The 18,343-nt window shown below is 32.8% G+C and overlaps 1 protein-coding gene across 1 annotated transcript in view; it reads left to right on the top strand.

Annotated features, from left to right (window-relative positions):
* Window positions 1-1,873: 1,873 nt before the first annotated feature.
* The window catches only part of NELL2 (neural EGFL like 2), a 193,486-nt gene continuing 177,016 nt past the window's right edge, over window positions 1,874-18,343 (top strand). Inside the window, exons 1-3 of the mRNA XM_074194879.1 lie at window positions 1,874-2,345; window positions 2,793-2,921; window positions 15,476-15,626. Coding sequence (XP_074050980.1) covers window positions 2,291-2,345; window positions 2,793-2,921; window positions 15,476-15,626 — 335 coding nt within the window. The 5' untranslated portion in view covers window positions 1,874-2,290. The remainder of the gene's footprint in view (window positions 2,346-2,792; window positions 2,922-15,475; window positions 15,627-18,343) is intronic.

The following is an 18,343-nucleotide window of genomic DNA, read 5'->3' as shown; positions in this document are numbered from 1 at the left end:
AGAAAATATTATAGATAGCAAAATTATGTAGTGTATGAGACAACTTTTTTTTAAAAATTTAAGGTCTTTGGTTTTTGTCTTAATTCCACAGTTCTTTCTCTGGATACAGATGGCATTCTCCATTGCAGATACCCTAAAATTGTCTCTGATTATTGCACCAATGGAATGAGCAAGTCCATTAAGGCTGATCATCACTCCCATATTGCTAAAGATATATATTTTTTAACATTTACATGTTGTGGTTTTTACTAGTGAAGAAGTAAAAGAAGTTTATTATTTCAAAGGAGGAAAATAAAAATAATACATGAATAATTTTTGAAAATTCAGATTTTCAAGACACTTCTTGGGTGTAAACATCAAAACTTTTAAATGTCAAAGATGTGCTTATGAATATCCTGAAATATAGCAATTATTTGCAGTAAATTAGCTATGTGAGTCTATAAAGATTTTTTTGGTTTTTGTAAGGCAATGGGATTAAGTGACTTGCCCAAGGTCTCACAATTAAGTATAGTAAGTGTCTAAGGCAGGATTTAAACTCAGGTCCTCCTGACTCCAGGGCCTGTGCTCTGTCCACTGCACCACCTAGCTGCCACATAGGATTTTTTAAAGCTAATTTTAGTTTCTATATGTGATCCAGCTTCAGAGAGTATTTGCATAGGACTCTTCATTGGTGAAGATTGATTACTCTAGGAGGAAGATGACAAATAGCAAATAAACTCATTTTTTTCAAGGGCAAGAGCAAAGAAAACAGATATTAGAGAGAGAGGAGAGACACTCCCCCCCCCCCCCCCATCCCACTCAAGAGGTAATTCCTTGAAACCTCCGTGTCGTAAGCTAGGCATAATAAATAAAATTTACATTGTGTTATTGACTCAGGCAGATTTTCTATCATTCAGCAAGACAGTAGAAAATTTGGTCTATACAGTTATGGGTTGGGGAGGAGGAGATTCAAGAATCCGCTGTGCCTTTTTAAAAATAAAATCAGATAACAATATACTTATCAATTTAACAATTTAGCAAATTAGCGATACCCTCTGAACTTTGTTTTGATGGAGGATTATAGGTGATCCAATTTTTTGGATTCAGAGTATAATCTCTTAGATATTTAAGGACAGTTTAAGAGCAATGCTAAGTCTTGGATCCTGTGAGGAGAAAATCTATATTAATTTGCATCCATGCCCACAGCTTCTATATTAATAGAATCCAAAGACCTTCGAGGATGTTAGCAGAAAAGCTGTGGTCTTTAACGAAGGAGATTTAAATTCAGCAGGTGTTCTAGCTCCTTCCTTCAGGCCCACCTGCTCAGAGTTCTTTCCTAGCTGGCGAGATATCCTTTTCCTCAACTCAACATTTGGCAGAGGTTCTGGAGCCTCCAGACTATTCTGCCACCAAATTCCCCACTCACAGTGCTTGCTTCACCCCCCCCCCCCCCCCCGGAATATCTCCAGAGTCCCTACCTGGCTGTCAATTTTTGCAACTTTTGGCTTTTTCATTCCTTTCTGACTAGGAGCAATTTACTTTCTAAATTCTTAAAGGAACTCTGAATAAATAGGTGGTCCCTTTTCCTGAGGGTGGTGAACTGGGGAAGGAATAAGGGTAGAGGGAAACGATCTTCCGTAAATTTAGCATCTTGGTTTTAGTTCTTTTTAATCTGGAGAGGAAGAGTGGAATGGCTCCAGGATGGTGGGAGGGAAGAGGAGGAGGCTGCAGATGCTCCCGAAATCTGTTGCGGTGGGAGGAAAGGGACCTGGAAGCTCTTCTCGGCTTTCTTCATCTCATTCCCTTCGCTCCCCGCCCTCTCCCGTGTTCGCCCCTCCCCGAAAGGGCAATCTCTTCTCTGGGAATCTCTGGGCTCTCCTCCCATCGTCTCTGCCTTCCTCACAGGTTCTGGCTGCAGTGGGAGAGGGAGTTTTTGTGGCTGCCCAGAACCCTTAACACCCCCAACCTCTACCACCACCACCGATCTTTTTTTCTCTTTTGCCTTTCTCTTCATCCTCATCATCGTCCCACCCCCATCCCCGCTCAGATCCCCGTCTAAATCTGACCCCTCCCTCTTTTTTACCCTTTGCCACTCTCAGGGTGGGAATGATGGGCACATCGGAAAGTCCAATTTGTTCAAGGATCTGACAAATTTATGTATTTTATTTTTAAGGAACTACGCTCCTCAATTTTTAAAAATTAATATCAAGGAACAAAGGGACAGGCAGACATTTATTTATTTTTTATTCTGAGGATGTTTTCTTGTATTTTTTTGCCAAGAGGAAGAAGATGAACTGAAAAGATCTACACCATGGAGTCTCCAATCATAGGGACCATATTCTGTTTGATCTTCTGTTTGCGAGCAGGTCAGTGCGGGCTGGGCTGGACTGGGCTAGGCTGAGGGGGAAAGCAATCTGCATTAGACTCTGTGGACACTAGAAGCAAAGCCAATGTGAGGCGGTTCTGGAGAGCCAGCAAGGAAAATAGCAGTTAAGGGCTATCATCTGCGGCACTGAAAAGGCCCAGGAATGGGCAGGGAAAGGCTAGCTTGCTCCCACCTCTCATGTTGACATCTAAAGGATGTTCTTGAGCCCTATCTTAACCCTGTGAGCCGAGAGATAATAGAATGACTTTAAATTATTTCGTGGAAATAGGACTGCTAAATTATTAAATTATTTTTAAGTCAGGCTGGGGAGTACAGGTGATTCTGCCTAGCTTTGTTAGTTACCAATGAAATCGCTATCCTGTAGTGTCAACTTTTATTTTGATAGTGCTTTTTCTTTCTTTGCTATTGGTCAACCCCCACCTTCAAGTTTGGGGAATTGAAGTAGACCCCTCCTTGAAAATCGACTTCCTGAACGATTTAGAGCTGGGAGAATCCACGACTGGAGTGCTCCAGGTTCCTGGGCTGCACAATGGAAGTAAAGCCTTTTTTTTTCAAGGTATGGATCCCTATCCCTAATGTGTCTCTGAGGCCAATGTAGATAATTAAAAATCCTTAGCGAAGACCTAAGCCAAACATTTGAATTTGATTGCTGTAGTGTCACTATCTCCCAAGCGTAGGGTCCAGTTTGATTTTTATCTTTTTTTTATCTCTTTTCAAGTAACAAGAATTATCTCCCATAACTTTTTAGCTTGTACTCCCATCAGTTTTAATGGCTAAATCCCTTGAGTACTGTTCAGAAATTAAGATGGCAGATGGTTTATTTTAGACCATGGGAATATATCCAATATATCCAAACAAACTCCTCATTTAGATGAAGTTAATTCAGTTATGAAATAAGTTATCTACAGTCTTGATTAAGAAATTACCCTCTGAAAGTTTTCTATGAAACCTTTCCTCTTTAGAATGGCCAGAATCTTGAAAAAAAATTGTGTATGATTTTCTGGAAAAATCAAAATCTCTCAAGTTATCACTATTATTTTTCATTATTTATTTGGCATTATTTATGAAACTGCATTCATTTTTGTGTGTGTGGAAGCAATTGGAGTTAAGTGACTTGACCAGGATCACACAGCTAGTTTTAAGTATCTGAGGCTGCATTTGAACACTGGTCCTGCCTCCAGGCTCTACCCACTTTGCTCTACCCACCTAACTGCCCTGAAACTGCATTCAGTTTTTTAAAAAATTCCAAATCAAGCTACTAATGACCACACCCTTGCTCCTGACTCTAATAATAAAGAAATAAAAACTCTTCATGAATCAATAGTGAAACAATGTTTAAGTATGTAGTGTTGACAGAAAAATATTCTGAGCTAAATCCAGTCTTGATTTAAAAAGCTATATGAAGGTGATTTGCAACTAGTTTGAGTTTAGAATTCTTTCAGACAGATAAAACTTTAGTAGTATTCTGAAGTCAAAAATAGAATAAATACCAGAAAATACTCTCAAAGAATGATGACTTTTCTTCATTAAAAATTACTTTTGGTATCCACTCTGATATCATAGTGACAGAAGCACAGTTCTTTCAGAACAAGAGCTATGACTTACTTTTTTGGAATTTTCTGGAAATCGGGAATTCTATTCTATGATTCTTTGTATGTTCCAAAGCACCTAATACTTAGATTCCATTGATTTTATATCCTTTCTAGTTCAAAATACAATACTTGGGCACACAGTAGTCACAATAAATACTGTTAACCTGATTTCAAACATGGGATTCTATTTAACTAGATAGGCATATATATGTATGTATGTATATATATATATATATATATATATATATATATATATATACATAGAGAGAGAGAGAGAGAGAGAGAGAGAGACAGACAGACAGACAGACAGAGACACAGAGAGAGAGAGAGAGAGAGAGAGAGAGAGAGAGAGAGAGAGAGGCAGACAAACATACAGACAGACAGAGCAGGAGCACAGAGGTCAAGAAGACATGTTCAAATATAGACTCCTTAACTTACAAAGCTGTTTTGTCCCTGGACAAGTCTCTTAACCGTTTCTTCTTCTGTTAAATGGGAATAATGAAAGCACCTCTTTCCCAGAGTTTTTTAAGGTCAAATGAGATAAAAATTGCAAAAATCAATATACATCAATTAAGGAACGACTATATTCAATATATTATTATGCTGGGGGTAATACAAAAAGAGGCAAAAGACAGTCCTGGCTTTCAAGGGGCTCACAATGTAATGAGGGGAATAATATGCAAACAAATATATATACAAAGAAAGCTATATACAGGATAAATAGGAAATAGTAATAGAGGGAAGGCAATGGAATTAAGAAGTGTTAGAAAAGGCTGCCTGTATGGGTTGGTATCTAAAAGAAGCCAGGGAGATCAGTAGTCAGAGAGTATTCTGGTATAGAGGACAGCCAGAGAAAATGCTTGGAGCCAAAAAATTGTTCATGAAAGAGTCAGAATGCCATTGTCAATGGATTGTAACATGTCAGGGAATAATATATAAGAAGATTGGAAAAGTAGAAGAAGGTTAGATTATGAAGGGCTTTGAATGAGTAATATAGTATTTTGTATTTATCCTTTTGGCAAAAGGAAGGTACTGGAGTTTATTTAGTGGAGGTTTTGACTGAATGGAGCATAAGGGGAGAGACTTGAAATTTGCAGAACTACAAACAGGCTATTGTAATAATACAGGCATAAATTGATAAGGTCTTCCATTAGAGTAGTGGCAATGCCAGAAGAGAAAAGAGAGCATGTTCCAGAGTTCTTTCAGAGGTGGAACTGACAGACCTTGACAACAGATTGGATATGGGTGGTGAGAGATGATGAGGAATCCAGAATTATTCCTAGGTTTAGAACTTGAAAAACTAGGAAGAGGATGTTGTCTTCTATGATTTAAGGGAAAAGATGAGTTCCATCTTGGACACTGAGTTTAAGATTTCTACTGGACATTGAATTCAAGGTGTCTGAAAGGCCACTGGAAACGATAGCTTAGAGATTAGTGGAGACTTAAGGACAGGATATTTGAGTATCATCAGCCTGATATGGTATTTAAATGTTATATGCAAAGGTTGTCTACATTAACTATGAACTTAAGAATAGTTTGTCAAATATTTTGGAACATTTCATAGGATAATTACATTGTATAATGTCCATTAATATTTAACTTGATAATATCTTAAGAAAATTCACTTTCTAAGCTTTGATTGTTGATCTAAGAATAGTAATTTTGACTCATCTTTGAAAAAAAAGTATAAATTGAGTCAATTCTGATTTATATGTATTTATAGCAGTTATTTTGATTTCTCAGGAATAAAAAAAGCTTTCAGCCTTCTACAGATTTTGCAGATTAAATTTATGATAGATGGACTCTATAAGTGAACTTTTTGGCATTACACATGAAATAACATAGCCAGAATTTCAAAAAGTGATTAATGATTTAAGAAACTCTTGGATGCTAAATTAAAGTTAGTAGAAGAAATTTTTTTGGTATCATTCCTATCTTTTTTAAAGAGTAAGGAATTTAAAGTACTTTTTCTAATTGACAGCTATTTTTTGTTTCTGTAAAATAATAAAATATTTCATGCTTTCAGCATTAAATTTGAAAACTGAATTTTCAAAAGATGATTATTGTCCATATGCTGCTTAATGCAGGGTTGCTTATTTGGGCTATTCATGTTTAGATGTTTCTTAAGTATTCACAGAATTTCATCAAAAAAGATACTTTTAGGAAGTGTTTAGAGCATGTGGATCTGTTGTTCCTTATTTAGTTCTGATGATTTTTCCCATTAATTAAAATAAAGAAAATACAGGAATATAACTATAATAGACTATTCTGTAATTACAACTGAATATGATTTAAAATTCAAATTGTTAAATTTAATATATAACTATGCAGGTCCTGCTACTTAGGCACAGTAGTAGGTACTGATCTAAGTCATTTAACTACAAATCTCTTGGAAGAACTGTATTAGATGCAATCATTTTCTGAGAGCAAAAATTATCTAAGTAACAATAAAGTGAAACTTTAAAATCTAAGGTATAGATTTCTTCAACATCTCTGCCCACCCATGCCCTGATGATTCAGTTTAAATGATATATTTGTTGTTTGTGCTTATAACTGGGTGGCTGAGTATGCTCACTTAACAAGGAAAATTCTAAAAACAATAATCAAAGAGGCCAAAAACCTTGGTTGAGAATGACTTACAATAGTTATAAGCAGAAAATTTTAAAAAATTTATTGATTGTTTTACATAATTTAAATTTTCCTTCCAGAAAACCATTCCATATAATAATATTTTAAATTAAAAAAAGGATGGGAAGAGAAAAAAAGTCAGACAAACTAATCAATATATTGAAAAAGTTGAAAATATATGCTATGGACCATATCCCACTAAAGTAGTAGGGAGGGATATCACCTAATTTTTAGTTATTCTTTCTGCTTATGAAATTGTTACTGTGCATATTATTTTCTTAATATTGCTTATGTCATTTTTCAACAAATTGTGTAAATCTTTCCAAGATTCTTTTTATTTATCATATCTATTTATTTTTGAGCAACCACATGAAGATTCTTGAAAGAATTAATAAGAGAAATCCAAATTTAAAACAACCCTGAGATTTCATCCATTACATTCTTGTATCACAGTTTGTTTAACTGTTCCTCAATAAATGAGCATCTACTCCAGTACTTTACTACTACCAAAAGTTCTGTTATATTTTTCTTTATGAGTTTTGTGTATATGATTTCTTCTTATGGTCTCCCTGGTATAGAAACTTAGGAGTGAAATCTCTAGCTAGATCAAAGGATATGAAACTTTTAGTATCTTAGTTTGCATATTTACAAATTGCGTTTCAAAAACGGTTATATTGATTCACAGCTCAAGCAATAATATATTAGTGTACCAATCTTCCCACAATTCCACCAACTTTAATTGTTCCCATATTTTGTCTTTTTTACCAAAATGTGGCAAAATCTCAGGAGTGTTTTGATTTCAAGCATTCTTCATGTGCTTGTTAATGGCTTGCAATTCTTTTAAAGAGCTATTTGTTCACAATTGTTAAATACCTGTCTATTAGCAAATAACATCATATATATGTAAGCATATATATATATATATATATATATATATATATATATTTTTTTTTTTCTGTTAGTTTTCTGCCTATTTTGGATAACAAACCCTTGCCCAAGAATTTTGATAGAGAGCTTCTTGCCTTATTTGATCACTTCTCTTCTTAGCCTAAATGAGTTAATTTTGTTTCTGCAAAAGCCTTGCAATTTCACAGAATCAAGTTTTTATCTTTTGTCTTTTGAAATGGCTTCTGTCCATAGTTTGGTTAAGAATTCATTTCTTTCCTTTAGCTATGAAAGGTATATGATCTGTTTCCCATCTATTTATAAAAAAAGCATGATATTCAGGTCATATATTCTTTTGAATTTATTGTAGGATATAGTATAAGCCTAATTTGTAACAAGCTACTTTCTAGATTTCCTAGCAGTTCTTATCAAATGGAATCTTTCACAATAAATGTATGTTTTCATGCTTATTGAGCAATGGGTAATTTTGTTTCATTGTATCTTATTCTCCATTGACAAGTATTTTTTAAAAATGATTTTTTCTAGTTACATGTAAAAATAATTTTTACCATTTGTTTTTTCTAGTTCACTGACAAATCACTTATTTATTTATTTATTTATTTTGTGATTGATGGAATCAAACAAGCATTTCCATAACAGTATAATAAAAAAGATAATTGTACACAAAACTAAAAAAAATACTTTGTACAACTTTCTATTCCTTTCAAATAGATAACAAAATTGTAATGTAAATTTAATTTTCAATTTTTTTTATTTTCCCCTAAAGATGATGACTATTAGACACAGATCTAGGCATATGCACACATATGTATGTATATATGTAAATATATATATAAAATTATTCTGTACACACTCATTTTTTTTGTAAGGCAATGGGGTTAAGTGGCTTGCCCAAGGCCACATAGCTAGGTAATTATCAAATGTCTGAGACCAGATTTGAACCCAGGTACTCCTGACTCCAGAGCCGGTGCTTTATCCAATGCACCACCTAGCTGCCCCTGTACACATTCATTTTTATCTTATTTATCTGGATGCAAATAGCATCTTTCTTAAATATGTCTTTTATAATTAGTGTAGGTATTTATAACAGAAAAAAACTTACTCAAAATTATTCTTAAAACAATATTGTGTTACTATATATGTTGGTTTTTTGTTTATTGCAAGGCAATGGGGTTTTAAGGTCACACAGCTAGGTAGTTATTAAATGTCTGAGACCACATTTGAACTCAGGTTCTCTAGACTACTCTATTCACTGTGCCATCTAGCTGCCCTCTACTATATACATTGTTCTCTTGGTCCTGCTCATTGTGCTCTGTACTGATTCATATGTCTTTCCATGTTTTTCTAAAATCTTTGAAGTCATCAATTTTTATTGAACAGAAGTATTCTATTACAACAAGCACATGCCTCAACTTGTTCAGTCATTCTCCAATTGATGAGTATGCCTGCAATTTCCAGTTCTTTGACACCACAAAAAAAACCTGCTATAAATATCTTAGAATATATAGGATATCCTTTCCCCTGAATCATCATTAGAAATAAACCAAAAAGTGATATTGTAGGGTCAAATGGTATATAAATTAATAAAACTTTGGGCATAATTTCAAATTGCTCTCCAAAATGATTGGATCAGTCCACAATACATGAACAAACAATTAGTCTTCCAATATTTCTACATCTTCTCCAGCATTTGTCACTTTCTCTATCATTTTTCCAATCTGGTAGGTATAAAATGATATTTCAAGGCTGTAATTTCTCTGATAAATATTGATTTAGAATATTTTTTACAATATTTACAGTATAAATTGTTTTATTTCTTCATCAGAAAACTGACTTCATATATCCTTTGACCATTTATCTATTGGGGAATATATCATTCTCTTATAGATTTGAAAAAAGTTCTTTATACATTTGAGATATTTTTCTCAATTTTCTGCTTTCCTTCTGACCTTAACTATATTTATTTTATTTGTACAAAAATATAACATTTGTTTTTAATAATTTTGAGTTCCATTTTCCTTCCTTCTCTCCCTTCTCTGATATGACAAGCAACTTGATATAGATTAAACATGTGAAGTCATGTAGATCATATTTCCATATTAGTCAAGTTGTGAAAGAACATACAGACCAAAAATAATTTAAAAAAAATTAAAATGTATACTTTGATCTATATTTAGGCTCCATTAGTTCTTTCTTTGGAAGTGGATAATATTTTTCATTAAAAGTCTTAAATTATTTTGGATTTTTGTATTGCTTAGAATAGTCAATCATACATGGTTGATCATCCTACAATATTGTTATATAGAATGTGCATATGTACATAGTACATTTCACTTTCCAGATTTTTTCTGAGATCATCATGCTCATCATTTCTTATAATATGATAGTATTCCATCATAATCACATATCATTATTTATTCATCTACCCACCCCAATTTATGGGCATCCCCTCAATTTCCAATATTTTGCTACCAGAAAAGAACTGTTATAAATATTTTTGACCATATAGGTCCCTTTCCTTTCCTTTTGTTTTTTTAAACTTTTTTTTGGAATGCAGACCTAATTATGATATTGCTAGGTCAAATGGTTTTATATGAGTTTATAGCTCCATATTGTTAGTTTGGGCATAGTTCTAAATTATTCTTCAGAATGATTGAATCACTAAAATATATAGAGAACTGAATCAAATTTATAAGAATACAAGGCTTTCCTCAATTTAGAAACGGTCAAAGGATATGAACAGGAAGTTTTCAGATGAAGAATTTAAAGCTATTTTAGTCTTATGAAAAAATGATCCAAATCATTATTGATTAGAAAAATGCAAATTGAAATAACTATGAGGTACTACCTCACATCTATCAGATTGGCTAAAAGTGGCAAAAAAGGAAAATTATCAATGTTGGAGAGGATATGGAAAATTTGGAACTTTAAAGCACCATTGGTGAACTGATTCAGTCATTCTGTAGAGCAATCTGAAACTATGCCCAAAGAACAATAAAACTGTTCATACCCTTTGATCCAGCAACACCAATATAAGGGCTATAACTCAAAGAAATCATGAAAAACAGGGAAAGTCTCACATGTTCAAAAATATTTATAGCACCTTTTTTGTAGTGGCAAAGAGTTGGAAACTGAGGAGATTCCTATTGACTGGGAAATGGCTGATCAAGTTATGGTATATGAATGTGATGGAGTACTGTTCTGTAAGAAATCATGAGCAGTTGAACTTCAGAGACTTGCATGAGCTGATACTGAGTGAAGTGAGTAAAATCAAGAGAACATTGTTCACATTAACAATAATATTGTGAGATGATCGACTATGATGGAGGCAGCTCCTCTCAGCTGTTCAGAGATCAAGGACAATACCATTTATATCCAGAGAAAATGTCATGGATTCTGCATGCACTGCAAAGAACACTATATTCACTTTTAAAAATTCTTTTATGTTTTCCCTTTCTTCTCATGTTTTTTTTTTCTTTCCCCTTAGTTCTAATTCCTTTTTTTCACATGACTAATATGGAAATATGTTAAACACAATTATACACATACAACTTTTACCAGATTGGTTGCCACCATGGTGGGGGGGGGGGAGGCGCAGGGAAGACAGGGTGATAGAAAATTTTGCAACTCATAAATTTGCAAATGGACGAATTTAAAAAACCACCATTGCATCTAATTGGAAAAATAAAATAAAATTTCAATTAAAAAAAAGAATGAAGAAGGATGAGTGTCCAATGATAATGTTATATTGGAATAAATTAACTCAAAAAAAAGAATGGTTGAATCAGTTTCCAACTCCAACAATACATTAATGTCTCATTATTTCCACATTTCCTCCATCATTTGTCATTTTTCTTTTCTATCCTATTAACAAATCCAATAGGCATGAGATAGTACCTCAGAATTGTTTTTTAATTTGTTTCTCCAGTCAATAGTGAGATAGAACAATTTTTAATCTAGATATGGATAGCTTTACTTGCCTCTTCTGAAAACTGTTCATATCTTTTGATCATTTATCAATTGGGAATGGCTTTTATTTTTAAATTTTTGACCCAATTCCATATATGTTTGGGATATAAGACCTCTATAATAGAAACCTCCTTCAAATTTTTTTCAGTTAGTGTTACTAACTATATTTCTTTAGGACCTCAAACTTTTATAAAACAGCAATAATCATATGGTATTTGTTATATGGTTTTGTTTTTAAAAAGGCAAATTAAATCAGTGGAAAACTAGACAAGATATATTCAGAAATAATGAAATTGAAGAATTCATTGTTTGAGAATCCAGTACTGAAATAATTGAGGGAAACAAATCTTTTTGATTAAAAAAAATATTGGGGAAATTGCAAAAGAGTTCTGAAAAAAAGTAGTCTTACTTGTTTATTCCATATTCCACAAAAAACTTTAAAAGAGATAAGTGACCTTAATATTAAATATATACATAGTATTATTCCCAAATAAAAGCCTTCTAAATTCAGAAAGAATTAAAAGAAGGGCACAGGGAGGGTAATGAGTAGAGGCTCTAAGGGAATATGATAAGAGAGTATATAGAAATGTGTGTAGATCAATGGGGAGGAGGGGTATAGAAAGGTATGTAATGGAGAGTTTCTTTGAAAGACAGTTGATTAAGGAATAGGAGGGCAAGTTAGAGAGTAGAAGTCAAGTTTCCTTAACTATTTTTGGATTATTTCGACAAGATTATTTTTTTTTATTGTGGCTTTCAGGTAGTCTGATTATTCTTATGAAAAATGAGATGGGTCGTTGCTTTCAGGAAATATAAAATCGAGAGAGATACATGCCAAATACTATATATGTACATATATATATATATATATATACTTGAATATATGTATATGTATGTAGGTTTGTATATATATAATGTCTATATATGTGTATATTTGTGTGAGCATGTATATGTATATATAATACATATATATGTAAATATACATGCTTAATTATAGCTGTCCTGGGGAGAGGTGAGAGGGGAAACAGATAGTATATAGCAGAGAACAAGAGAAAACCAACAAGAAAGCAAAGGTGGACTATTTTGAACACAATATGTAATATTTATTATATAGACTTTTTTGAAGTCAAAATTTATTGATTTTTTATTATGAATCCTCATGTTTTACTGCACACATGACAATTCTTTTAAAATTTTATAAAATAAAAAAGTTAAAAATAGTTATTAATACAAAACTAATACCAGCAAAACTAAATGGAAGAGACTGCTAGATAATCCCAGTTGAAAAGACAGTAGAGGTTCCACAAGTTTGAAAAGAATTCCTACAGCTCTTAAATCAGAGGTGTAAGGACACAAAACTTTTTTTTTATTTCTGCAGGGGATTAAAGTAACAAGTAACAAATTAAGGAGGTTAGGCACGGTCTAGATTTCCTAGGGAAGTTTAGAGGGTTCCTTAAGAAAGTAGCAAAGTTAGGAAAAAGAAGGGCAATTGTAACAACTGCAACTAGGCTGAATCTGCAACAGCACAGAGAAAGGAAGAACTTTTAAAGGGACCCTAAATTGTTATCAGTGTTGGAAGGAGAAAAAGGAAGGATTAGGGTGGAATTAGGGAAGAACTAGGAGGGGCTAAAACATGGAGTAAGGAAGTGTCCTTTGTGAATATCCAAAAGGGTTAACTTTTGTTTAGGGTCATAGTGTTAATTAGGTGTCCTAGTGAATTTATTATGCCTTGGCATCTTTTTTTCTTGGTGAGATAATTTGGAAGCACCAGTGTTAAAACGTCAGTCCAGGTGGCTTCTATTTAGATAACAGGATACATGGGATGGAAATCATCACAAAATATAGGGGTTCATATCAAAGAATGTCTTTTTTTTTAGCAAGTTATATGTGACAGGTGTCAGAAAGACAATTTGGTGCCTAGTTAGATAAACTATTTTACATAGTATGCTGGTAGTATTAAAACAGATTAATTATTTGTTGGCATATTTTCTTTGCCTAATATTTCCTCTACTACATTATATTATTTCCCACTCTTTGTGTTCACCTACCACAATAATATATTAATTTCTCTAAATTCCCATTATAAACAATTAGAAGATCAGTAGATCATATACCTTTTATAGTATTAAGTACAACATGAATTCTTAACCAAACAAGGGATAGAAGCAATTATAAAGATAAATAATTTTGATTACACGAAATTGAAAAGTTTCTGCACAAATGAAATTAATGGAGCTAGGATAAGAAAAGAAATGATTGCATGGGAAAATATTTGCATCAAAGTTCTCTAATAAGGGTTTGGTATCTGATATATGTGGGTAACCAAAGAAATGTATTAGTCTTAATAGAGAAGTGGTCAAAGGATGTGATCAAAGAGCTCACAAAAGCATTATAAGCTGTCAAAGTCAATTTAAAAGAATGCTCAAAATCAGTAATGATGATACAAAATATAAATAAAAATGTCTCTGAGTAAATTGGCAAAGATGACCAAAGTGGAGGGGTTATGAATGTTGGTACTGTGAATTAGTACAACTTTCCTAGCAAGTACTCTGTATTATGCAAAAAAAATGACCAAAATGTTTATATTATTTGACTCAGAGATTTCACTGCTAGACATATTGCCTAATACGTCATTAATTTTTTTAAATAGCTCTACATAAACCAAAATAGTTTTGTCATAACTTTTTTTTAAAGAGAAGAATTGAAAAGAGTACATGCCAATTTTTAGGGGAGGGATAAACAAATTGCAGTATGGAAATGCTATGGATTATTACTCTGTTATAAGAAAATTAATTTAATAATTCAATTCAATTTGATTAACTAATTTAATGAAAACTCGGAAAGACTACTTAAGATGATGCAAAGTGGAGTGAAGAAAATAATATACACAATGACTAAAATAATTTAAGTAAAAAATGCAGAAACAAAGCAGTTAAAAATGAGCATTGTGGTGGTGCAGTGGATAGAGCCCTGGAGTCAGGAGGACCTGAGTTCAAATCTGTCCTAAGACACTTACTAGCTATATAACCCTGGGCATGTCTTTTTGTCTTAATTCAGTGGAGAAGAAATTGGCAGCATAATTCAGTATCTTTGCCAAGAATCAGAGAAGACTGAATAACTGAGCAACAGCATCAAAAGGAGAATTTTACAGTGATTAGAAAATCTCCTTTTCATTCATGTTTACACTTAGGAAAAAAAGGGAGGAGTTAGATACTTCCAAGTAACTGTCTCCAAGTGTATGTAAGCTTTCTTTATATGCATATAAGGTTTACTTATACCCAAATTTACCCATGTTGAAAATTTTATTCATGACTAGGGGATAGCCAACACTAATCCTTCCTACTTTGTACCTCCCAATCCTTCCAACATAGCTAACCTGGGTATTTCATCATTGATCTCCATGTTCTAAAGTTGTATGAAAATTGGATGAAATTTTATGTCTCCTTTTTAACATACTCACATCAAGGTATTGTAATGTATATGTTCTTTTCAACAAATATAGAGAGATAATTTTATTTTCATATTCATCAGTATCAGTTATATATCTATATATACATATATATATGTATATATACTGTTTTTTCTTTTTTTTTTAAATCAGAAGCATCAAAGGATAAGAGTGACTAATTTAGTCATCTTGAATTTTGTTTCAAGCAAGCCTTTTGGCTAAAGGAATCAATGTACAAAGTAGAACTGCTTTAAATCAAGTTTTCTGAATCAAGAACATCAGAGCAACATCAAGAATACATACCTTTGATAACGATGACAGCAGAATCCTCTTCATGAGTCAAAATATTTTCTTTTGGAGCTGTAAAAGTAGACTTAGTTACTAGACTAGCTTTTAATTAGTGATTTTAATGCTCATTGTCCTTTGAGCCCTGTTGTCTAGTTAAAAATATTTGTTTATGCAGTCACTATCTTATTGTGTATCAATCATTGTTCAATAATATTTTAAAAAAAAGTGTTGGATGCTAATAACTCTAGCCTATGCTTAGTACTTTTTGTTTTATTTTTTTAGATACTTCAAGGAGTATAAAAGCATCCATTGCTACTGCTGAACAATTTTTTCAGAAATTACAAAATAAGCATGAGTTCACTGTTTTGGCGACTTTAAAACAAATCCAGTTAAATTCAGGTGTTATCCTATCTATTCATCACTTAGATAAAAGGTAAGTGTGGCTGCCTTTTTTTGTTGTTATGCAATTGATCAGATTAAATATAAATAAATTAAAGCAAGATACAATATGTAGAAGATTGATTTGAAGTTATTGAAATAAATTGTAACTCATCTATGCATATTTACTAAGATACAAATAGCAACAATTTGGCTGAAAGTGGAAAAACCATAATTTTTTCTGTACTTCAAGTGTCTTTTAAAAAAACTTTTTTGTTTTTAGATTTAAATTCTCTCCTTCCTTCTTATCTATGTCCCTCAAGATAAGACAAGATATACCATATCCATTATGCGTGTGAAGTCATGCAAAATATATTTCTATAATAGCAATGTTGCAAAAGAAAAAATATAAGAAAAGTTAAGAAAGTTAAAGGCAATATGCTTTGATCTGCACTCAGAATACATCATAGTGTTTTTCATTATGAGTTCTTTGAAATTGTCATGGATCATTGTAGCTAAGTATTTCACAGTTGATTTTCATTACAATATTGCTGATACCATTCACCTAGTTCAGTTTACTTCACTTTGCATCCGATTATATTCATCTTCCCTAGATTTTCTGAAATCAGTCACTGTAATTTCTTTTTTTTTGTTTTTAAAATGTATTTTTATTTGTTTTGTTATTTTCCAATCACTTTTTAAGAAAGATTTTATTTATTTTGAGTTTTACAATTTTTCCCCAAATGTTGCTTCCCTCCCCCTACGTCTCACAGAAGGCATTCTGTTAGTCTTTACATTATTTCCATGGTATACATTGATCTAAGTTGAATGTGATGAGAGAGAAGTCATATCCTTAAGGAAGAAAAATAAAGTATAAGAGATGGAAAAATTATGTAATAATATAACAGTTTATTTCTAAATTAAAAGTCTTTGGTCTTTGTTCAAACTATACAATTCTCTCTCTAGATACAGATGGTATTCTCCATCACAGTTAGCCCCAAATTGTCCCTGATTGTTGCATTGATGGAATGAGCAAGTCCATTAAGATTGATCATCACCCCCATGTTGCTGTTAGTGTGTACAGTGTTTTTCTGGTTCTGCTCATCTTGCTCAGCATCAGTTCACGAAAATCTTTCCAGGCTTCCCTGAATTCCCATCCCTTCTGGTTTCTAATAGAACAGTAGTGTTCCATGACATACATATACCAAAGTTCGTTAAGTCGTTCCCCATGTGCTTAATTTCCAATGCTTTGCCACCACAAACAGGGCTGCTATGAATATTTTTGTACTAGTGATATTTTTACCCTTTTTCATCCTCTCTTCAGGGTATAGACCCCATAGTGGATCAAAGGGTATGCACATTTTTGTTGCCCTTTGGGCATAATTCCAAATTGCTCTCCAGAAAGTTTGGATAAGTTCACAGCTCCACCAACAGTGTATTAGTGTCCCAGATTTCCCACAACCCTTTCAACAATGATCAATGATCATTGTCCTTTCTGGTAATTTTGGCCAGTTTGCATTTCTCTAATAAGTAATGATTTAGAGCAATTTTTCATATGACTATGGATTGCTTTGATTTCCTCATCTGTAAATTGTCCTCGCATATCCTTAGACCATTTGTCAATTGGGGAATGGCTTGTTGTTTTTTTTTTTTTGAAAATTTGACTCAGTTCTCTATATATTTTAGAAATGAGTCCTTTGTCAGAAATACTAGTTGTAAAAATTGTTTCCCAATTTGCTACATTTCTTTTGATCTTGGTTACAGTGGTTTTTCTGCAAGTCAGTGGGGTTAAGTGGCTTGCCCAAGGCCACACAGCTAGGTAATTATTAAGTGTCTGAGGTCGGATTTGAACTCAGTACTCCTGACTCCAGGGCTGGTGCTCTATCCACTGTCCCACCTAGCCACACCTATTACAGTGGTTTTGTCTTCCTTGGTCATAAACTGCTTCCCTTTCCATAAATCTGACAGGTAAATTACTCCTTGATCTTCTAGTTTAATTATAATATTGTTTTTTATGTTTAAATCCTGTATCCATTTTGATCTTATATTGGTACAGGGTAGGAGGTGTTGGTCTAATCTAAGAAGAAACTAAACTAACTTCGAATTTTCCCGACAATTTTTATCGAAGAAAGACTCTTTGGGCTTATCAAACAACAGATTACTATAATCATTTCCTGCTATTGCACCTAGTCTATTCCACTGGTCCACCACTCTTTTTTCTTAGCCAATACCAGAAAGTTTTGATGACTGATGCTTTATAAAATAATTTTAGATCTGGTAAGGCTAAGCTGCCTTCTTTTGGACTTTTTTTATTGATTCCCTGGAAATTCTTGACTTTTTATTTCTCCATATGAATTTACTTACAACTTTTTCTAACTCATTAAAGTAATTTTTTGGAATTTTGATTGGTAGGGCACTAAACAAGTAGTTTAGTTTTGGTAGAATTGTCATTTTTATTATATTAGCTCAACCTATCCATGAGCAGTTGATGTTTGCTCAGTTATTTAAATCTGATTTTATTTGTGTGAGAAGTGTTTTGTAATTGTTTTCAAAAAGTTTTTGAGTCTGCCTTGGCAGGTAGACTCCCAAGTATTTTATATTGTCTGTGGTTACTTTGAATGAGATTTCTCTTTCTAGCTCTTTCTGCTGTATCTTGCTATATATATATATATATATATATATATATATATATATATATATATATATATATATATATGGAAATGTTGAGGATTTATCAGGGTTTATTTTATATCTTGCAACTTGCTAAATTTG

The sequence above is a fragment of the Macrotis lagotis genome, chromosome 7, assembly GCF_037893015.1.
Source record: "Macrotis lagotis isolate mMagLag1 chromosome 7, bilby.v1.9.chrom.fasta, whole genome shotgun sequence".
Taxonomy (NCBI): Eukaryota; Metazoa; Chordata; class Mammalia; order Peramelemorphia; family Peramelidae; genus Macrotis; species Macrotis lagotis.
The sequence above is the reverse complement of the archived record's forward strand: the minus strand, read 5'-3'. Positions and strand labels throughout refer to the sequence as shown.